Source organism: Ctenopharyngodon idella, chromosome 7 (assembly GCF_019924925.1).
Source record: "Ctenopharyngodon idella isolate HZGC_01 chromosome 7, HZGC01, whole genome shotgun sequence".
Lineage (NCBI taxonomy): Eukaryota > Metazoa > Chordata > Actinopteri > Cypriniformes > Xenocyprididae > Ctenopharyngodon > Ctenopharyngodon idella.
Genome location: NC_067226.1, coordinates 41,929,833 through 41,954,017, shown reverse-complemented (window position 1 = coordinate 41,954,017; position 24,185 = coordinate 41,929,833). Strand labels below are relative to the sequence as shown.

At 37.1% G+C, this 24,185-nt stretch overlaps 1 protein-coding gene across 4 annotated transcripts in view; it reads right to left on the bottom strand.

Annotated features, from left to right (window-relative positions):
• kcnip4a (potassium voltage-gated channel interacting protein 4a) overlaps positions 1 to 24,185 on the bottom strand; it is a 251,365-nt gene that overhangs the window by 161,412 nt on the left and 65,768 nt on the right. Inside the window, exon 1 of one of the 4 annotated variants that reach the window (XM_051898894.1) lies at positions 7,336 to 7,793. The exons of the other annotated variants lie outside the window; for them this stretch is intronic. Coding sequence (XP_051754854.1) covers positions 7,336 to 7,423 — 88 coding nt within the window. The 5' untranslated portion in view covers positions 7,424 to 7,793. Of the gene's footprint in view, positions 1 to 7,335; positions 7,794 to 24,185 lie in introns of those variants that run through there. 4 annotated transcript variants of the gene reach the window in all.

Genomic DNA, 24,185 nt, shown 5'->3' with positions numbered 1-24,185 from the left:
GGTTTGCATGAGAGATAAAACGTGATAAAGCAGAAGAGAAAGTTCTCCAGATGCTTACAGGCAAGATTAGAAATATAAAGGCCATTTTTGTCTCTTTTCCCCAAAGACAAAAAGCAGACATTGTTCCAGATCCAGTGCCAAGTATTTCAACCGGTCCCTTCTAAAAATGGATGATAAATTGCAGCGGTGGACGCGTGTGGCAGCAGAAAGCAATAAACTGGGGGAAAACAAAAAGGCAAATGTCATTTGTTCACAAGAGAGAGATTTCGAGCGTTTAGGCGTAAAGAGTGAGGCCACAATGTGACAAATAGCTGGACGAAGTCCTCTGGCTCTATGTAGCTTGAAAATCAGCTGTTAAATTCACAGTCTTCAGGGTCCAAAAGCCTGTCCAAAAGAACTATACAGTTTACACTGTCCTTTCTTTGGCACATTTGAACATTACAACGACACATTATGGTGTAAAACAATGTAATAGGTTGTTCAACACAATTTATAGCAATGAAATAGCAAGAGCTGTTATACTGCTGGTGAGATAAAACAAGGTTTTCATTTTCTTTATGATCTTTAATCAAGACAATGGACTATAAAAAAGGAGAAGACATATTTTTAAAGACCCTACATTGAATAAAAAAGCAACTACATATTTTCCAGTTTACTGGATCTTTGAGTCACAAATACTGAGAAATGTGAATTACTATAAAACTACATAAAAGCCCATGTTAGACCAGCAGAACTCCCTAAATGTTGTCCTAACTAGTCAAACACAGTTGTCTGAACAAACAATATTGTTTGTTGAGGATTTGTGAGTTCCCAGCATGCATTGCAGAATTAATAAATTATGCAGTTACTGTCATGCGATTATTGTTTTCTGACTTTTTTGCTGTTGTTTTGTCATTATTGTTAGTATTGTGTTGTGATGTCAAGAGCTTATCTTTTTTTGTTGATTGTCACCGTTCTTGAGATTTGTGTGTCATCAAGGTCTATGTAGTCTCATGTAGCCAGACCTTCAGACTAATGGCAGAAAGAAACCAATCACAGTTTGTTTTGTTCAGCGTCATGTTTAGGGGTGTGAAAATGTAACGCCGATGTCCCTACAATAACAGATCGTTGTGTAAAACTCTTGGAAGTATTTTAAAGTCTATGCCGTGAACTTCAGATACTTCATATACTTTTGAAAATCCAGCGTTTGGTTGATCCTGATAAGCACTCATTGTCACAGTTGTAAACACAACGGCGTTCTTTTTCCATGAGGGGGTTTGGCAAGAGATGGTGTTTTTAGTGGGAGATGCGAGGGTCCGTGGCTCTACCATTTGAAAAGGCTTAACAGCTAACTTGGATCCCATGTGTCTTGATAACCAATCAATGAATACTATAGAAATGAATGAGAAGTGCCGTAAACTGAATCATACCGGTTGCGCAGTTGTCTGTGACTTCTCTTATAAAACAGCATTTTTTCAGTGTAAATTCTAAAAATAGATGAATCCAAAATTAATGTTTAAGAGCAAACATGTTGAAGATTAGCCCATGGGCTGTAGATTCATTAAATTATAAACTATTTCCTCACAAAAAAGCGGTTTATTCAGCAAAGTAAAGCCTCTCCTCCATTGACACCCATTCAAAAAATAAAAAAAATAAAACAGCCTCTTGTCTCATTCTCTGAATACCACAGTGTTAGCAGGCATCGCACTTTTTTCATTTAAGGTTGCAGGTGGCTTTGGTTTGGCATCACAGTGGCTTTGTTTTCAGGCGGACTGTTAATGCATGCGACACATATGGGTCTCCCGGAAATCCTGTAGAATTCAACCAATCAGATGATGACTTTGAAACTCCTGAAGCGTTTCCAATTTTGTGTCCGTGATGTCTGAGGCTGAGACTAAGGTCTGTGTACAACTTTGGAAAACTTTATTCCAGATATCTTTTCTTTGTAAGGTGAATGCTGCTTCAGCAACAAAGATAGCATAGTTCACGTCACATATTAAGTGTCCAATATATGGCTACCAAAATGATAGATCAATAATTTAATGTAAATCTGTAGTTGTCTCAATGAATTTATGGCTGAATGAATACATCTGAATGTTGTAATGTTACATTTTTCTCAGCAGCCCTGCCATTATGAAAAAGAGTGTGCTTACTTGTACCAAAGACTTTATATATGGAAAGACGGGGCATTAATATTACAATGAATTGGACAAAGTGAAATAAAAGAGCAAATCGCCAACTGGTAAAATCACTGCAGCTGCTTCTAGGACAATTTTTAAGGCAATAGTTGAGAGAACCTAAAAATCTGAATGCATCAAGTTGCGTTCAATTTTCTCAATAATTCCTTCTTTACAGTGTATGAAATCACAACTGGAGCTTTCACATCATCTACGAAAAAGCCCTTTGTCCCACCCCAACTTCCTCTTTCAACCATAAATATGTCAATAAAATTTTGTGGGCTCTTGAAGATATTTAATCAGCACAGATACATTTTTATTATTATATGATGTAGCCTAATAAATAATACAGTATATACAATAACTGACCCATCTTTGTTGTGTTAAATGTGATTTCTGAGCATTGCATCACAAGACGATTTCTCCAAGGACACAGATTTCCAGTGTCCCTCCACTGTATTCTACATCAGATCCCATTAGAATCAGGCTCAGGTCAGGCTTTATAATTGACTGATTCTTTCAGATGATCGATCACTCCTGATCACTTGAGCAGCAGCTATTGACATTCAGTGTCTGTGCATTGCTTTCTAAGATAAAAGATTTAGTGTTTGCCTTTACAAGGGTGGTTGAAATTTAAGCACAAACATTTTGGATTCAGAAATGGATACTAATTTCCAGTTATTATGTCATATAGTGACCAAATTTACACATTAAACCGGTTTGAAATCTACTAGCACATGTTCTTCTTGAAATGCCATTTGCACATTTTCAGGTTGAGCTAAGTTGCTTTGTGTATTTTTAAACAATTTTTTCTCCATTTTAAGTGTGAACAGAGAAAATCAAGACAAAACAGAAACAAGAACACTGTTCTACAACCAAATATAGATGGATTGTCTTACTGGGTCAGCCGAATCAATACAGCACCTTAACAAGGATTTCAAGTGAAGGCAGCAAGACGGTCTCCAGCAATTTAGTGTTAGAAAAGCTGTCAGTCTGCCATACTATCAATATTAAAAGTCATTTTCTATGACTCAGCATAATATCTCACACTGGGCTCCCTCCAAGAACAGATCCTTTCCAGCACTTTTAATTCATTATTGATATATCCTGGTAATCATCACCAAACAGATGACATCTGTATCAGAATAAATGAATTTTTCATGCCCTTAATTCAATTAAATCACCATTTGGCAAATGTTAAGCATTTTTAATAAGGAGAGCGGTATATCTATAGCTATTTACACAGTGGAGGAGTATGCAACACCAGACGAATATGAAATTATACTGTTCATAATGATGGAACAGTGATGATGAATGTGAGAAGTCTTACACTAAATACACTGAGCATATATTCAATGCAAAAATACTGGCAGCATGAATTCCTGTGTGAATCGATCATAAATCCCCCTTTTTTGTATGAGCATAAACAAATTTATTGAGTTTTATTCTTAAAACAAGAAAAAAATATTTGCCAAAAGAGTAAGAAGAATTCACTTAATTCAAGATATATGCTCTGAAACCTTAAAGGGGACCTATTATGCAAAATTTTACATGGTATTTGAACATAAATGTATGTCAGCAGTGTGTGTACACAATCACCCTATAATGGTAAAAATTCACCCACTCCTTTTTTTAATCCCCATAAATCATAAGCAGTGTCTCAGAATAAGCCGTTTGCAGTTTCTATGCAATGTGACGTCACAAGCACAGGCCCCGCCCATGACTGCTGACGAACTCTGCCATATTAGCATAGACCCCGCCCTGAGTGAGCTGTACACAGTCCGCCATGTTTATCTCTTCGCCAGATCATTTAACAGCAGCATTCAAGTAAGAAATGTATTCTTATTAAAGCTACTAAAGTTATTCAATCAAGAGCAGTGAGTGATTTTCTGTTTTTCTTTTATTGTTTGGTTCATATTAACAGCATATACAGCAGTAGGTACTGTATATTACACTGCTGTCACTTTAATACACAGATCTAATAAACACATGTGATTTCTTTCCCTGCTGTTTACATTCACAGACATAACTGATGGTGTTTGTGAACTTTGTGTGTATTTGAAAACCTTGTGTGTATTTGACAATAAGATGTGAAAGAGAACTTAGTTTAATACTGACGGGACGCGCCGTCTGAAATCAGCTTTCTGTGTGCGTGCTTCAAATGTGTGCACTCAGAAAACCATATATCAGAAGTTTAAAATGTTATGGCTTTAAAACGCATGCAGATAATAAACTTTCATGATGATGAAGAACTGCAATGTAACGTGAGCGTGACTACGATAGAGATGATAATCAAAACCAAGCAGATGTTTTAGTTTTTGGCAGAGTATCCCGAGGCACGATTTGTAAAGGCTCCACCCACTTCTGGAAAGTGGGGTGGGGAGCAGCAGCTAATTTGCATTTAAAGATACATGCACGAAAACAGCATGTTTTTTCTTCCACTCAAAAATGGGTATAATAAATGATCTGTGGGGTATTTTGAGCTGAAACTTCACAGACACATTCTGGGGACACCTGAGACTTATATTACAGCTTGTAAAAAGGGGCATAATAGGTCACCTTTAATGTCTTAAAGAGGTAGTTCACCCTAAAATTAAAATTATGTCATCATTTACTCACCGTGATGTTCCAATGTCCTATGTCCTTCTTTATTTTTCAGACCACAAAAGGAGAATTTGTAAAAAAAATAAAATAAAAAAATGTCCTCCTCGTGCTCATCTATTTAATGGCAGTGAATATTGACCAGCATCAAGCTTCTTAAAAAAGACACAAAAGTTTCACAGAATGATCCCATGCAACACTTGTCGTATATTCCAAATGTTCTGGGGGTATACGATAGGGTTTGGTGAAAAACAAACCAAAATTTTATGAAAATCCTGACCTTGGCCATTGTTCTTTGTGAGAAATCAAGATAAAAAAAAAAAAAAAAAAAAAAATGAAATACAACAACTAGAAATCCCCAAAGAGTATCCGTATACTTTCTTCACTGAGTCCAATATCACTGGACCGGATCTCCGTTTGTCTGATGACTTATTTTTACTACAAACACAATGGATATATTCACCTCAGAAAAGAAGGTACATAAGTCGTATTCCATGTGGTGTTTTTATTAATCTTGATTTCTCACAACTTGTGTGACCAATGGCCAAGGTCAGGTTTTTCGTGAAATAATACATTAAATTTCGGTTTGTTTTTCACCAAACCCTATCGTATACCCCCAGAATACTTGGAATATATGGCATCAGATTATTCTGTGATACTTTTGCATATATATTTTTTTAAAAAGCTTGATGCTGGTCGCTATTCACTGCCATTCACAAGTTCACACCTGCATATAATCAGATAGAGTAAAGGTTATTATGCGTATTTGGCGTGCTGTCCGAGGGGAGGGCTCTGAGCTCAGAATTTGGCCCAAACCCAGAGTACTCCCGCCATCCCAGGCTGGGATAGGAATAGTTAAGAGTGAGGAGATTGGGTGGTGGAGGGATGCTGGAAAACTGTTGTGGGACAGAGGTAAGTCTGCTGTATATATATACCTCCTATCATGCTAATTGAGTTGATTATCTGAATGTGCTCCTCCTGAACTTTGTTAATAAAACATCATTTATATAGATGAGTGTGAGCAGGACATTTTTTAAAAATTCACTTTTTGTGGTCCGAACAGCCACAAAGAACAACACCAGGGTGAGTAAATGATAACTTAATTTTCATTTTAGGGTGAACTATCCTCTGCTTAATAAATAGCCTATATCTTAGATATTTTATTGGAAAACAGATTTTTTATTTTTTTGCAAGACTGCATCTAAATGAACTGCTAGACTAATATATTGTATGCTAAAAAAATTAACTTAAAAAGGACAGCCTGTCACAAACACAGAAGACTATCTATCAACACATGACCCCAATCAACACAAGATTTTAATGAGGTAAAGTCCTTCTTTCCCTGTCAGTGATTATGATCAAACACTATATCAGACCGCCTACAGAAATCTACTTAAACCAACCCGCCAGCAGTACTCAAGCCTTCACTGCAGGTCTCTTTATCTTTAAAGAAGGGTTACATGAAAAACTCCTCTGTGGAACAAATTATGTACACGACACATTCTAATGCATCATATTCATAAAAATAAGACCAGTAAAGCAGTGCATGCCAAGCTTTGCCATCCATGGTCTTTGTTGTCAAACGCACCCACACATTCAGACACACGTTCACATACTGCAGAGATGCACAGCATATTCCTCACAAGCACAACAGATACATGATAATTAATAAACGCAAAATGAAGAAACACACAGGGGAAGAGTAAACAAATAAACTTGTCAAATCAGATAAATCCCATGAGTTTTTGCCTGGATTAGCTAGAACAAAACTTCCTCATACTGAGGTAGTAAATTAGCATAATTAGAAACTGCAAACTGCAGTACTGTGTGCAAAGCGAAGAACTATTAGACTATTAATTCTATCTGTAACAAACATTTTTTTTAATAATGAGTCCTTCAGGTTATCCTGATTACATATCCTGAGTATTTCTTCAATATATATATATATGTATTGTATGTGTGTGTGTGTGTGTGTGTATATATATATATATATATATATATATATATATATATTAAATTGAAAGAATGCAAAAACATATCTTGACAAATTAAACCATTTATCAAGGTCAGCATAGTCACAACATGCATTTGTTTTGATGCATTGCTGATTTTCTGCAACAAATATGGTCCACTGCCCATATTATCTTCACACAATTTGACATTATTTGTAGACACACTGGGAAAACTACAGCAGGATACTCAAGGACAGGACAACATGACTAAATGTGCTGCAATCCATGGAGAAGAGCCCATCTCTCCTTGAAACAGCTGACACATCAATTTATATTTGGCAAATGATGGGGAAAATTTGTTTGCCTCCTCCTAATTGTCAGTAGACGGGGATTAATTGACATGATTAAGGAGATTAGGATGGAGAAGACAGATGGATATCAAAGGTCAAAATATGGTTAAGAGATGCCTGCAGGTTGTTTGAGCTTCACTGCCTCAACTTCTATATCCATACTGTATATAATGCTAGATTGCACCAAAGTATTTTATACTCCATTGCAAATCCAACAAACCTGATTTTTACGAGATGAAAAACTTTGGAAAATGAGGAAATTGCCACCAACTTTACCTGTATTGAGTGTGCCAGTAATAAGTCTGAAGAGGTACTGAGCAAACTTCAGAATCTCCCTCTTGCATCTCTTCCTGCAACTGCTCATGCTGAGGTTTCTCTCTTTTCCTGCTGTTTAATCCTCAAAAGGTTTGTTGACAGAGGAAAACTTCCTCCCCACAGCCGCGCTCCTGCCCGAACCTGCTCTGCTCGTGCGTCTGTGAGTGTCGGCTCATACGGAGCTGTGCGCGGCTCCTGGCTGGAGATCCTGTCTGCGCGAGGGGGGTCACTCACTGCCGTTGGGTCATAAATATTTCCTCTGGAGCGCTCGTGTGTCCCAGAGGTGCTGAGCGCTCCCTTTTAAGCCGTCTCTTCTCTTTTGCAGTTCACACTCTTTCTGTCACACACACACACTCATTTGTAGTAGAGTGGCTGCTTGTGTGTCTCAGCACCATCTGTGGCTGTTTCAACCTCCACGACCGTTGCTGGGAAGGCGGTGCCAGCGTGGCCTCAGAGCGAAAGCACGAGAGAGGGAGAGCGAGGAGGAGGGGCAGGAGAGGTGAAAAAACAGAAGGAATCAGCATTGACAGGCGATTATGGGACTGTCGTGTTGCCAGTTACAATGCTACAACACTTCGGAGACGCTCTGGATGAGGCATCTCTGAGTGTCAAGGTATTGAGAGCGAGAGTGGACGAAATGGAGAAAGGGAGGGACGGTGAGGTTAAAGATAAGAGAGACTACAGAGACAGCCTGCTCTTGCCTGAGAGAAAGTGAATAGGACTGAGATATGGAGAAGGAAGATAAAGGTAAAGGTGCAAGAAAGCAAGTGAAAAGAGATCTAGACAGAAAGACAAAGGGACTGAGGTGTGAAAAGCAATGTGAAGCATAGCAGCAGACAGACTGAAGGCAATATAAAGAGAGAGAGAGAGAGAGAGAGAGAGAGAGAGAGAGAGAGAGGTTAAAAGTGATGTGAAACACCTTGACATTTCCGAACGGCAGGTGTTTCAGATGGTATAAATAAAGGTGGAGTTCATAAGGTCAGCCTTGATGACTCACAGCCTGACGTACTTATTTTACAAAGCCACATCAAAAGACTGGGACTCGTCCATGGAAACAGCTCTAGGTAACACTTCACCCCAAAATCTAAGTAAAAAATAAGGTTGTTATAGACCTTATGTAGCCCCGCCCCTTTTCAGTGCTGCTCTCGTTGTATTCTGACTTACAGTTTGTGTTTCCACAGCATAAAGGTAAGATCTTACGCATTTATAAATGAGCCTCTCATTTTGAAATCTTCTCAGTCTACTGACATTTGTTATGACATCCGCTTCAAACATTACAATACTCATGATAACTTAAAGGAATAGTTCACCCAAAAATGAAAATTTGATGTTTATCTGCTTACCCCCAGGGCATCCAAGATGTAGGTGACTTTGTTTCTTCAGTAGAACACAAATGATGATTTTTAACTCCAACCGTTGCGGTCTGTCAGTCGTATAATGCATTGAAACGGTAACACCATCTATGAGAATAAAAAAAAACATGCACAAACAAATCCAAACTAAATCCTGCGGCTCGTGACGACACACTGATGACGGAAGTGATGTCTCGCACTCATTGAAGTAAAAATTATATAAATACTGTTCGGTTTCTCGCACATGTCTTAAGACATCAATGTGTCGTCATGAGCCGCAGGGTTTAATTTGGATTTGTTTGTGCATGTTTTTTTTATTCTCATAGATGGTGTTACCGTTTCAATGTATTATACGACTGACAGACCGCAACGGTTGGAGTTAAAAATCATCATTTGTGTTCTACTGAAGAAACAAAGTCACCTACATCTTGGATGCCCTGGGGGTAAGCAGATAAACATCAAATTTTCATTTTTGGGTGAACTATCCCTTTAACTCTACACTAAGTAAATTCACTTCACCAGCTAATTATTCTTCGAACAGCGATGTCATAGAAATATACAGAGCTACTGCTAAAATGGAAGTTCAAACCAAAGTCCCTTTAAGACAAGTCATTTCACTCGGCGGCCATCTTTGAAACGCCTCTCGTGCATGCAAGTGCAGCTCCTATCTCTTTGAGTGGAGAAACATCAAATTCTCCAAAGCTGTTTCCCAAGCTTTCGATTAAATTTTATATTTGAAATCACCAATGAAATCTGACAAAAACTGTCTCATAAATTTTGTTTCTAAACGTTCGAATCATGACAAAAAAAAAAAACAGTATTTTTCAGGCTGGAACAAGTTAATGTGCATGCGCAGTCCTAAGTGCACGTCTCTATAGGAAGTGCGTGTTTGACTGTTTCTATAGGAACCGGAGCTTCTAATGGCCGCTGCAGTTACGCGATGACTTTACCAATCGGCGATTGGCTCTTATTTAGAAGGCGGGACTTATTCCACCATATTGCGCGTCGCACTTTCTCCCATTCAAAACAATACAAGTGACGCATCTTGTGTTATTCTATAGTCTTTGGGGTCCCACTTTATATTAAGTGGCCTTAACTACTATGTACTTACATTTAAATTATTCATTTGATACAATGCACTTATTGTGTACATACATGTTTTTACATTGCACTTATATTTTAAAAACACCCTCATGTAATTACATCTGTAATTAATTTCTGTAATTACATTTATAATTACACTGTTGACCCATCCCTTACACCTTACCCCTACCCTTAAACCTACCCATACCACCAAAGCTATTCCTAACCTTACCCGTATCCCACCTCAATAGCAGCAAAAGTGTTTTGCAATTCAATATGAACCCAATAAGTACATTGTACTTATTTTTTGATGTAAGTACATAGTAGTTAAGGCCACTTAATATAAAGTGGTACCGTCTTTGGTTCAAACACAAAATTCTGAAGGTGGCTGCACACTTGTTTCTCTGGTGCATAAGGTCTATACTTATTATTGTTTAAAGCAGCATACATTAAATAGCAGTGATGTATTCATAGTTTATAGTTTAAAACATAAATAATCTGTAATGGGAGTGAGATTTTATTGTATTATGGCATTGAGAACTCTTTTAATTGTTACAAATGAAAATGTTACAAAAAAAAAAAAAAAAAAGCTGAAAAAGTTCACCAAAGTATAAATAATACTAAAATAACAGACTAAAAAAATTAAATTGTCATCATTTACTCACCCATGTCATAACAAACCCATTTGCTATTATTTTTTTTTTTGCCTAATGAAAAATACACACTTTTGAAGAACTGTTACGCATACAACAATAATTCATAGTTAACAGGTTGTCAAGCTCCAAAAAAAAAAAAAAAAAAATCAAAAATCAAAATCATAAAAGTGGTGTCTCTATACACTATATACTCTTCTGTAATCATACAAGTTTTGTGATTTCTAAAGCCCAAAACAAAATTTAAGTTGCTATTTAGAGATATGAAAAAGTGTGTATTTTTGTCATTTTTGGAGCATGACAGATACTTATTTTTGTATTGTTGTTGTAAGACCAAAAATATATGTATGTAAAAGAGGAATAACAATATGCAGCTTTGGAATAACTTGAGGGTGAGTAAAATACCAGTTAAAAAATGAAAGAACATCTGGGGTCATTTTGGGGTAAGCTATTTCTTCTATTTTCCACAAACAGGCTTTTTTATTTAAGCAAAATATCAATTTACATTCCTTTTTCTTTTTGTTTGATTTTGGGGTAAAATTTGACCCAGTCATGTTCTTAACAGGTTTTGTGAGATTCACCCACATGAATGATGTCTGATGTTGTTTCAATTGCAGTTTAACAAGGTCGTTTACACCGCGCTCTCTCGTCTCGTATATTGTCTCGTTTTGGTGTGTAAATACAAAGTTCAGTCATGAAACTCTAGATGGCACAGGCCGATAGGTCCTTAACTCAATCTGCTTGCAATCCCATCATTTTCTATAGGGCACAGCTTATTGGTTCCTGCTGTATCAGTAGCCAATGAGCTCGCTGCTCAACCTTCAAATACTTGGTCAGCATTTGCTGTAGCAGTTGCAGCGCTCTTTCAAAAACCCTCCACCTTCCCCAGCTCCACCTGTATAGATATTTTGTACAGCAGCAGCGTGTCGTGTACAGTATGTATTGGCAGTAGCAAGTCCCGTACTTGCTCTGCAGCAACATAGCAAATCTATTCCGCCAAGGCCAAACATATCAACAATATCATATCCATTTCCATGCCAAACAATCCGAGAGTTGTCATGACAGAAATCTTTTTAATTACATCAAAAATTCAGCTGTGATTCACACTCAAAATTTTTTATTTTTTATTTTACTTGTGTTGATTAATGACAGTGTAATCCTGTTTGTTTAATTTTTCAATATTTTGATTGTTGGAATCTCTATTGTCGAGTTTGGTGGGTTACACTTTATTTTACAGTACCGTAGTTACATTGTAATTACTCAAATAAGTACTGAATACTATTATTTAACCACATGTACTTACTATACAGTTACAATTAGGGTTAGGGTTTGGTTTAGGGTTAGTTACTTGTAATTATGCATTATGTAGTAACATGTAACTATGGCACTGTAAAATAAAGTTTTACCATTTGGTGTAGAAAATGTCCTATATAAATGTTTTATGTAGTTTGTAGGTGGATGTGATTAACATATCTAGAAAGTTTATATTGTATGTGGTTAATTGTTGATTGATAATACTTGATTGTAAGTTTATTGTAAGTTAATTTGTGATTTTAGATATTAATTATATTAAATATTTAGCATTAATTAAACCTGTTAATCGATTGTGATGTAAACAATTAATAAATTGTATAAATAGTGGATGGATATATTAGATTACCTCACAAACCCAAGAAGGCCTTAGAGCTGAAACATTTGTTTTTCCATCATGTGTAAAACAAATTAATTTTATTTTTTTATTATTATTATTTTTTTTTTTTTTTTTGAGTGTGAATCACAGCTGAATTTTTGATGCTGTTTAAATCACATCAGCTTCAAAAATAATAATTTTTCCCACTTTTTTCCACTACAATGCCATCTGTCCATCAAAGCCTCATTTCGGATCCCTGATCAGTTGCTGTGAAAAAAAAAAAAAAATCTCACCAAATGATGATCTTTTTATATGTAAAATACTTTCATCAACCAGTGGAATCTGCGGTTCATTATAGCAGCTCTAGGTAGAGGCAAGCCATCTAGATGACAGATGAAACGGCTTGTATTGTATATGAAAGAACAGTTGATTCCCATTGGTCATTCCTGGTTCAGACAGGCCTATTTCAGGAAGAGCACTCCAAACCAAGAGCTTTTTTCGCAGAAGATTTAGACCCCTCGCTGTCCCTGATGCTCTCAAATAGGAACCCTGTTTCCGCAAAAAGGCGTGTTGTTCTGAAAGGAGCTCTGGGTTGTTGTGACAAGAGAGAAAAATGTGGGTAAATGCTAAGAGAACAGATTTTCCATACAGATTAAGCTACAGTGTGTGCACACTGTCACTGCAGTGCACATTTCATACAGCTGCTTCACAGCTACACGTTTGATATGACCTTATGAATATCATAGCAATAATTCATGAACTCAAATTAATTTCTTCATGTTTTAAATCTAAGGAGACATGTGGCATTTTACTATCAAGCATTACTAGGTGCTTTGAAAGGTCATAGCAGCTTCATTAGATTTGCTTATACTAGATACAGCATAAAAAGAAGTACACTTAAGCATACTTTTAAAAAGAGTACTTTTTACAAAAATAATATACTTTAAAAGAATATACTTAAAGGATTAGTTCACTTTAAAATGAAAATTACCCCAAGCTTTACTCACCCTCAAGCCAACCTAGGTGTATATGACTTTCTTCTTTCTGAACACAATCAGTTATATTAATAAATATCCTGATATCGTAAGTTGAATATGGAAGGCAGTCAGGCGGAAGCAAGATATTTTACTTTATAACTTGTTAAATATGGATATTTTTCTTACACAAACGCATCGCTTCGCTTCAGAAGGCCTTTATTAACCCCCTGGAGCCGTATGGATTATGTTTATGATGGATGGATGCACTTTCTTGAGCTTTCTTGGTCCCGTTCACTGCCATTATAAAGTTTGGATGCGTCAGGATATTTATTAATATAACTCTGATTGTGTTCATCAGAAAGAAGAAAGTCATATACACCTAGGATGGCTTGAGGGTGAGTAAATCTTGTAGTAATTTTCATTTTAAAGTGAACTAATCCTTTAAGTGTAAACTGAATGTATAATGTTTCTGGACACACTGAATGTTAATGGAAATTTATTCATTTTTGACCCACTTAAGTAGGACTTAAGTACAGCTTAATATGTAATTTCATAATTACTTCTACATACTTTATTTTCATTTCCATTGAAATTTGTGTCATTTAAATATATTTGTAATTACACATTTGTGATGATGACGTTTCGATTTAGTACATTTAAAATACAATAACTTTAAATGTAATGTCAAATAACACTACTGTTTACATTATAATTAAGTACTTTACATGTGCTTTAGTATGTTTAGTGTGTTATGCTTTAACATTTTAATTTGACTGCAGGGTGCATTTTTTCTTAAAGGTGTGTTAAGAAACACATGACAGACACTATCTTTAAGTACACTTAAGTAATATTATTTCATTAATATATCTGCAAGTAGTTTTTTAAAAATATACTTTTAAGATTTGAAGTACACTATCAAAGCGAAATGAATCTGCAGCAGTCAGCTGGTACAACTAGAGCTCTGTTTACATTCATTATTATTGTAATGTATGTGCTTTGAGACATGAGGTAATTTAACGCCGTCTCTCGTCTCGTGATGCTTTGCAGACTCCGCTCTGGCTGTGCGCGTTCATGTGTTTTGGAGGCGTGGCTTTGGAGAGCACTCTGAGGGGAGGGTGGGATCTTATGCTTTCAAAGCTAGTTTGCTATTGCTAGCCTCTCTGAAATTACCTACCCTACCTTTAATATCTCAAATTGTGATATTTGTTGAGGGGAAATGTGAAATTGCCTTTATAAACAAACAAAACTACGATTTATACTCTAAGAGTGACCAAAGTCATAACTAGAGAGCATCACAGAGGTTTGAGGTTGCGCATTTTTGACTTGAGCCAGTCAGAAATCACCTAGCAACTCTTTAGAACAGCGTGACAACAGTGAAGCAACAGAGTAAAAGCCACATTAGCAAACGCATAGCAACACCTAAGCGTTATGGAGGTGATTTCTGCACAGGCAAACACGACCATTTTCTTCAGATGTAAATATCTAGTTACAATCAATCATTTATGACAAGATATTATCTGTATATTATATGTAATATAAGATTACAATGTGTATTTTAGGGTATTAGGAACAGCTTTAAAATGTATGACATGTACAGGCTTTACAAAAATGTCTCGGTTCATCAGTTCAGTTTTATTTTTAGTCTGTATCTGTATCTGTTTGGGGCGGAGCTGTCTAATTCAGACCAGACCTCAGCGAGCAACTGCAAATGTTCCTCATTACCAATTAGCAGCTGCTATGCAACCCCCTGCAACAATCAATCTGCATTCAATTTACATCCAGGCAGCTATTGAGAAGCTGCAGACATGCCTCACACACAGCTTGAGTGATAGACTTGCTGGGTATGAAGAGTACTTGCCAGTTACCGGCGTGTGTGAAAACTAGCTTCCGCACCTCTCTGAATTCATCCTCCTCACACAAGCACATACACATGCTATCTCAAAAAAGGCTGATGTCATGACACACATAGCCAAAACCCTGCACTGCCACCAATACCAATTACTCTCACTAATATTTTTCCTTTTCTAAAATCACCTACAACAAGATTACTTTAAAGGTTTATGATTTAAATATTCCAAACATACCCTTGTGGAAAAAGTGTGCTTAATTCTCTTAAATGTGCACTTGTGGTGTACACTTACATGACTGTTTCTTAACACACTTAAGTAAAAAGTGCACTAATGCATAACTTCAAATTAAAGGTTTTACTTTAAAGTACATTAGAAACATACATTATATATATATATATATATATATATATATATATATATATATATATATATATATACATATATATACACACACACACAGTGGGTATGGAAAGTATTCAGACCCCTGTAAATTTTTCACTCTTTGTTATATTGCAGCCATTTGCTAAAATCATTTCATTTTCAAGTTCATTTTTTTTTCCCTCAATGTACACACAGCACCCCATATTGACAGAAAAACACAGAATTGTTGACATTTTTGCAGATTTATTAAAAAAGAAAAACTGAAATATCACATGGTCCTAAGTATTCAGACCCTTTGCTCAGTATTTAGTAGAAGCACCCTTTGGATCTAATACAGCCATGAGTCTTTTTGGGAAAGATGCAACAAGTTTTTCACACCTGGATTTGGGGATCCTCTGCCATTCCTCCTTGCAGATCCTCTCCAGTTCTGTCAGGTTGGATGGTAAACGTTAGTGGACAGCCATTTTTAGGTCTCTCCAGAGATGCTCAATTGGGTTTAAGTCAGGGCTCTGGCTGGGCCATTCAAGAACAGTCACGGAGTTGTTGTGAAGCCACTCCTTCGTTATTTTAGCTGTGTGCTTAGGGTCATTGTCTTGCTGGAAGGTAAACCTTCGGCCCAGTCTGAGGTCCTGAGCACTCTGGAGAAGGTTTTCGTCCAGGATATCCCTGTACTTGGCCGCATTCATCTTTCCCTCGATTGCAACCAGTCGTCCTGTCCCTGCAGCTGAAAAACACCCCCACAGCATGATGCTGCCACCACCATGCTTCACTGTTGGGACTGTATTGGACAGGTGATGAGCAGTGCCTGGTTTTCTCCACACATACCGCTTAGAATTAAGGCCAAAAAGTTCTATCTTGGTCTCATCAGACCAGAGAATCTTATTTCTCACCATCTTGGAGTCCTCCATGTGGGCTTTCATGTGTCTTGCACTGAGGAGAGGCTTCCGTCGGGCCACTCTGCCATAAAGCCCCGACTGGTGGAGGGCCGCAGTGATGGTTGACTTTCTATAACTTTCTCCCATCTCCCGACTGCATCTCTGGAGCTCAGCCACAGTGATCTTTGGGTTCTTCTTTACCTCTCTCACCAAGGCTCTTCTCCCCCGATAGCTCAGTTTGGCCGGGCGGCCAGCTCTAGGAAGGGTTCTGGTCGTCCCAAACGTCTTCCATTTAAGGATTATGGAGGCCACTGTGCTCTTAGGAACCTTAAGTGCAGCAGAAATTTTTTTGTAACCTCGGCCAGATCTGTGCCTTGCCACAGTTCTGTCTCTGAGCTCTTCAGGCAGTTCCTTTGACCTCATGATTCTCATTTGCTCTGACATGCACTGTGAGCTGTAAGGTCTTATACAGACAGGTGTGTGGCTTTCCTAATCAAGTCCAATCAGTATAATCAAACACAGCTGGACTCAAATGAAGGTGTAGAACCATCTCAAGGATGATCAGAAGAAATGGACAGCACCTGAGTTAAATATATGAGTGTCACAGCAAAGGGTCTGAATACTTAGGACCATGTGATATTTCAGTTTTTCTTTTTTAATAAATGCTAAAATGTGAACAATTCTGTGTTTTTCTGTCAATATGGGGTGCTGTGTGTACATTAATGAGGAAAAAAATGAACTTAAATGATTTTAGCAAATGGCTGCAATATAACAAAGAGTGAAAAATTTAAGGGGGTCTGAATACTTTCCGTACCCACTGTATATACAGTATATATTGAATTAAATTAGCTGAACTTTAGAGAGCTTTTCTGAACCACTTAAGTAGGACTTAAGTACATCTTCATATGTAATTTGATAATTACTTCTATTGTCTTTGAAATATGGTTGAAGTGTACTGCCGAATGTACTGCAGTACGAATCTACCATTCCGACAAGCATTTATGGTAAACTAAAATATACTTTACTGTCATTTCTACTGAAACTTGTATGTCATGTATTCAAATATATTTGTAACTACACAAATATAATATTAAATAATACACTACAGTTAAAATTGTAATCAAGTACTTTACATGTGCCTCAATATGTTGGTCAACACACTTCTTTAAAGAACAACAAAATAATATTAAAACATGATATATATATATATATATATATATATATATATATATATATATACACACACATTTAAACTATTATACATTTTCATTTAGTTGCAATAAAGTGTCCAAAAAGGTATTCTTTTAAAGTGTAATATTTCCGTAATAAGTACCCCTTTTAAAAGTATGCTAAAGTGTACTTCTTTTTCATAAGAATAAGCAAATATTTTTTTCATTTACGTATATGTAGTGGTTAGTGAAATTAGGAAATTAGCTAAATTGAAGAAAATGCACTACTTAAAAAGCCACTGCTGTCTCTGCTACTGAAAAACATCACAGACAAAGTTTTTGGCAGAATATGGGAAGTTTGATTCAGAGTGGAGTGATGAATCACAATGAAACATGAGTTGGATGGTGATGCTCCAGAGCGGTGTCTTCGAAAATCTGATGAGAAATCTAATAATAAACGCATCTTTACCAGTGAAGCATGGAGGAAGACGTGTCATTGTGTGGGGAGCCTTTTTAGCTGCTGGTATCTTGGTGAGCTACTTCACTGTGAAAAGCCATTTAATGCTTTGGAGAATATTGCAGAATGGCTTGCTTATCTAAAGAGGATTGATCAGATGTTATTTTTCAACAAGACAATGCTCCTGCCCAAATTCCAAAGACAACCAAGAAGTGGCTTGAGAACAAGTCTATCCGGCTCATGTTTTGGCCTGGTCAGAGTCCAGATTGGAAGCCTATAGTGAATATTTGGTCTCACATTAAACTTTGAGACATTTTTCAACTACTCATGAACTGTTTGAAGCCATCAACACTGACTCTCCTGTAAAAAAAAAAGCTGTCTGCAAGTTTACCCACACAACTTAAACATTTAAAGAAAACAAAGAGGAAGGCTATTTCGTGCTAAGTTACTTTATCTACAGTTTTTGTGCAATTCCTGACCAGTGATTTGTGATTAAAATGGTTAAGACCATTAAAAGACCACTAAATATATTGCCATTTTTGGCTTGGCCCATTTCTTTTGCCTAGGAGTGTAGATGTAAACGACACAGTACTAGTATATGACAATCCACAATGGTCATTATATTTTCTGAGCTTCAATTCTCATTACTGTCATGTAAGCATTCTTCGAAACGGTCTTCTGCATCCCAAGCTGCAACTGCAATCCCTCACCGCTGACCCTGCAGACAGGCGAACAAACTCATACATCACCTTAATGGCTTCCCCATGCAGTCTAACTCATGTTTGGTATACTGTATTCTCCACATGGTGGAATTCAACAGCCTTATACAGTAAGGGACACGAGGGCCCGCTGTGTTTACATTGAGCTGGGTGTCTGTGACAAGACTCTGATGATGAGGAAGAGCAAAGACGCCAATAACACAATGGATAGTGCTGTACCTCATTAAGTTTTTGGACAAGTCAGATCAAACCAATGGTCCAAAACAAATACAATATACAATACAATCCTATTTCAAATTCAGTTGCACCAAGAAAAGGGAGTGAGGAAAATGAATTTGAAGTTCAAAACAGGTGTTGCCTCTTAAAGCAGTTGAGTAAAGTGCCTTAATGCATTTATATATAGTGCCCTAAAAAGGCAAAACACAGCAACTATGCCAACACTGAAACAAAGGCAAATGGTTTGGGGTATTTTGTTTTTAATGCAATGTCATTCATACACTTTTGTGTCTTTTGTGTCCAAATAAGGGCCATATTCAAAAAATGGGGCTCTACAAATATTGCCATTCCTCTGTTTGTAATTTCAAACTTAGCAGATGATGCTGACAAGGAGAAACAGTCACAAAGGCCAAGCACAATGGGAGTGCAGAGACAGATTTCACATTTCCTGCCTGTGACGTGTGTCGCTACAATGTCTGCAGATACAGTCACAGGGCTAATGGTGTTCTCATCTCCTGCATGTCCTTCAGTGTCCTTTGAGTGTTGTGTGACCTGGTTTCCACTTTGGCCCTCGCAGAGGAAGCAGGACTCCCTGACTTAACATGCTGCTGAAATATTAAAGATGTGTCCCTGGACCCAAAGCCTCTTGCATTGCCACCACTGGTCTACTGGGAGAATAATCCTCAGAAACAGTGGAAAATTGAGATGTGGGGAGGGAGAGACCAGATATGAGACTGACATGTAAGAGCAAGCAAGAAAAGACAGTATTTTCCTAAGTAAACATAATAAAAAGAAGCAGTTTTGAATAATTGTGTACATTTGAGATTCAGATTGGACCCCATTTGAAATGGTTTGATGAACAGCATTTTTGTTCCTGCACTGACAAACAAATCACTGTTTTGAGCTTGATCTTTCAAAAGAATCAGTTCAACTATTTGTTCACAAATTGGACTGAATCTGTCCAAGCGATTCATGAGTCAACAGCTCAATGACTCTCAAAGAACCGTCTCTTCCGGACATGTCAGACTGGATATTGATCCGAGAACCATGAGTGAGATGATAGTAAGAGCATTTGAAGTGAACCTAGAAGTTCCTATAATACATGTATAGCAGAAATAAAAAAAAATAAAAAATACTGGACATATTCTTGCTTGTTAATATTCTTAACTGTTTTATCAACACCCACATCAGTAGTTTTAATAAACAGCATTTTATTTTAACATGTTATTTCATCCATTACTTTTAGTATTGATTAATTTTAATGACACTTATAATATAATATTATACATTTTATGAGCTGAATGTAAGGTACTTGATTATAATTTGGACTGGAGTGTGATATTTGATATCACATTTAGGGCTCTATTTTAACGATCTAAGCACATGGTCTAAAGCACACGGCGCAAGTGCACTTAGGGTGTGTCCGAATCCACTTTTGCTAGTTTAATAACGGGAAAAATGGTCTAAAAGGGTTGTCCCTATTCTCTTAATGAGTAATGGGTGTGTTTTGGGCATAACGTGAAATAAACCAAATCAGAGTCCAATACAGAAACCAAATACAGAACCGAATCTCCTATTCCCTTTAAAAGCCAGTTGCTATTTACATGGTGGAATTTGCAAGCTGAAAAACTGAACGTTTCTTCAGAGAGGACATGGATGAGCTCGTACACGAGGTTAAAGCACATGAGCAGACCATCTACGGGACAAGCTGGATTCCACCAAAGCATTTTTATCTTTATTCACACAATAATAATCTTTTACATTGTAATCCTTTTATTTTTAATATTTGGAATGTTTGTGTGCTGCTGCGCGTCCCTGTGTGTATAATAAAAAGAGTGTGCGTTATGCACCCGCCTAAAGGTGCATATTACTAATGCGCTCTTTAAATAACAAAAAAAATATTGCGCAGTCTATTTCAGTTGCCTCAAAATAGCAACACGCCAACAATGCACCCGAACACACCTCGTTTTCAGACCAGCACGCCCATAGGTGCACAAATGGGTGCAAATGCATTTGCTATTTAAACAACGTAGCGCAGGACATGAAAATGATAACTGCGTCGGGCTGAAACTAGCAAAAAACACTTGTGTCGCGCCTGGCGCCGCATTGCGTAGAGTGTATGATAGGGCCCTTAAGGTTAATATATGTTAAATGTACTAAATTTCATCTTTTTCATTACAAATGTGTAATTACAGATATTTAAATACTTAACAAGTTCAAATGTAATGACAGTAAAGAATATTTTAGTTTACCATAAATTCGTATTAGTACATTTGGCAGTACACTTTAACCATATTTCTAAGACATTAGAAGTAATTTTCAAAATACATATAAAGATGTACTTAAGTCCTACTTATATGGGTAATATAATTATAACCCAATCCCACGATATACATTGGATTGATTTTAATAACTTGAATGAATCTGAAGAGTGCACCAAGCACTAGGAAAATACAAGTATCGGATCAGTACTAGGTATCAGCAGATACTCAATATTCAATGACTCTGATCATATCAGGGGCACAAAAAATTGATAAGGACATCCCTTCTCTTTTTTTATACTAAAGTGTACTTCTATTGCACAAGAGTTTGAACATTTCAGAAAATGTAACGGTGCGATGAAGTAAAAGAAATGCTGAATTATTCTTTTGAACAGTTCATATGAAACCAACCTCATATTTTCAGTTAGTTTAATTTCAGTTTACAGAAGTGAAGTTAAACTAATTGAAAATATGAGGTTGGGTGGGGACTTTATCATTCTAGAGAGCATTGTATTGGTCCAAAAAAATTCTATACATCCTTGCAAACTAAATTACCATGACCTTAAATTACAATATCAATTAATCAGCGAAAACATGTTTTATAAAGTATAAAATGATTTATTGCCAGTAAATTTCTTTAGGGTGACCTGAGCACCTGAAGGACACATTTTTTAAAGTGTCATACAATGTAACCGCAGGAAAAAATTTCTATGAACCTGTACGCCTCAAGAGAATGTTCCCCTGCCAATTTTTTTGATAGCATACCTTTGCCTGGGGCACTTCAATAAATGTCAACATCATTTGGCAAACTGTATAGGGAGGAGAGCCCATTGGTATACAGAAGGAGTAGCACTTATGACATTTTCAGAAAACTAGATTTGATTGAACTGACTGCCAAAAGCTAAAGCAGCCCAAGTATAATCGCAATATCCTGCACTGTCAATGGTACAAACCTCTGCTTGGGCTGCCGGCCATGGAAATTTTATGAGACGGCTTCAAGTCTTGATGTGCTGACACTTTTATTGATCTTCGCTCTGGAGTAAAAGTGCCACTGCATATCAGCAGGTAAATTTGCCTGATTGCATCACTTTTCACATTCTCTGGGGATGCAGAACAAATACGATAAGAATTTCCACATCCAGAAATGTCTTTACCGCAACAGTAAAAACAATAACAATGCTAATGATGCATGTCGATATTTGATGTCAAATTAAACTTCCAACTTTCAGGCTTCAGGTCCAATACATTTAAATAATTCCTTGTCATCACTTAGTCAGTAAGCTGTGATCAATTAAAAGTCAAGAAGTCAATGTGATGTACTCTAATCTTAGCTGAACACCTAGGCAAGAAGCCAAGACAAAATACACCAAGAGAAAATTTTCGAATACATAATGCAAGATGCGTCTGTCAATACACGCTGTGGTTTCAGAGCAGACCTTCTCTAGAATATCTGCAAAGCATTGTTGATACTGTTTCTATGTGCCTGCTGGCATTTTCTCAAATCCTTGTCTTGGTGGCTACTAGGTGAGTGCACATACACATAACTTTTCTCACTCAGCTGAACACTTCAAGGCTGCTAGACACAAATACAGGTGCAATGCTGCAAATCTCTGCAGTGTTTTGAAATGAATATTAAAATCGACAGCAGAAACTAACCAATGTCAACTCAGTCCGACTAGCGTTCACTTGGCAAAAACATTCATACCATACAGAATAATCTGCAGTTTGCAAGTGACATGCATTTATAGAAGTCGATAAATCTCCAACACAGAAGCAAAGTGACTTCAATGAAGATTAATGAAAAATATGAAGGCTGCCCTCAAATGGGCTTAAGTCGATTTGAGAGTATATGGAAGCGGCACAATGGAGATTGGTTTCGAAAGGAAGACCATTAGATGAGGCTTTTAATGCTGCGGTGCCTCATAAACCTCAGGAATAATGGTGTTCGCTTCCTAGAGTGCTGGAACCGTGCTTGATATGTTGGGAATTAGCCAGATGATTGAGCATTAGAGAGCGCACTGAGTGATCAGACTACTCCAGCTCTCTAGCTACAAGACATAAATGATGTAAAGGGATACTGTAGTAATCAATACAGCACTGTGGTACAGAGAATTAATGTATATTTACTGTAATGTATAGTTACAAAGTGACGTAAGTAAACATTCACAACCCCATGTTCACATCCCATTAGTCCATTTGGGTCACTTGGGAGTTCACAGTTTGAAATACACCAAGGATTCAATGTAGCAGACATCAAATTCTGAAAAACTTAAAAGCAATTGCTATAAAAGTACTTTAGTTGATAGAGTTCTTCAAATCTGATGACTTTATTGAAACCGGAGAATGCATGGGCGAACAAAATTCAGAATTTAAGAACTGGCTCCTTACTGCAATTAATGAGCTGGGATTTTAACTGAAAAGGCCAACATCAGGGGTTGAACCCATGGTCCAGTTAAAACATCAGAAATATACCTGGCTAAGTTATCCTAGTTAAATTATGTACTGAGAATGTTTCTAGCCCTGTTAAAATGGCTGTTTTGGGTCATTCCTACTCGCCCCGTGATGCACGGGCCTCGAACCTGGGACTCCGGCGTGGGAGTTGGATGCTCTAACAAGGAGGCTAAAAGCTGCAACCTCTGGCATCAGTCGCTAGAGCATCTCTTGAGATCAGAGGAGTGAGGTTTACTCGCACAGCGACTACTAGCTGGCCTCCGATACAAACATACATACATACATACAGATGTAATCTAAAACTCTCCCAAATACTGTCTATAATGCAAGCATGCAGTGTGTGCATTTTCACTGAATTCACACGTCTGTCTGAAGCCACAGTTCACCGTGAACTTACTGCTCGCAACACTCATTATAATCAAAAAAAAGCTGTTGCTTCACTCACTCGCATTGTAGATGGGGTGTTAAAATACAGACATTGCATACAAGGTTTCAAACAAGCAGAAAATAAGATGCTATTGCCCTGTAAGAAAATTACAATACATAACACATAATGATCTGATGGTCATAAAAAAGAAAAAGAAAAAAAAAAAAAGATATTTTCTTCAGTAAAAAAGGGGCGCATTTGAGTTTGGTTTTTATTTTTTCTGACTTTATTAACATGACCCTGAACTGTGCTATTAATATAACATCAATCCCCCAGCAGGAGAGGAGACTCTGGGCAAGACAGCAGCAGA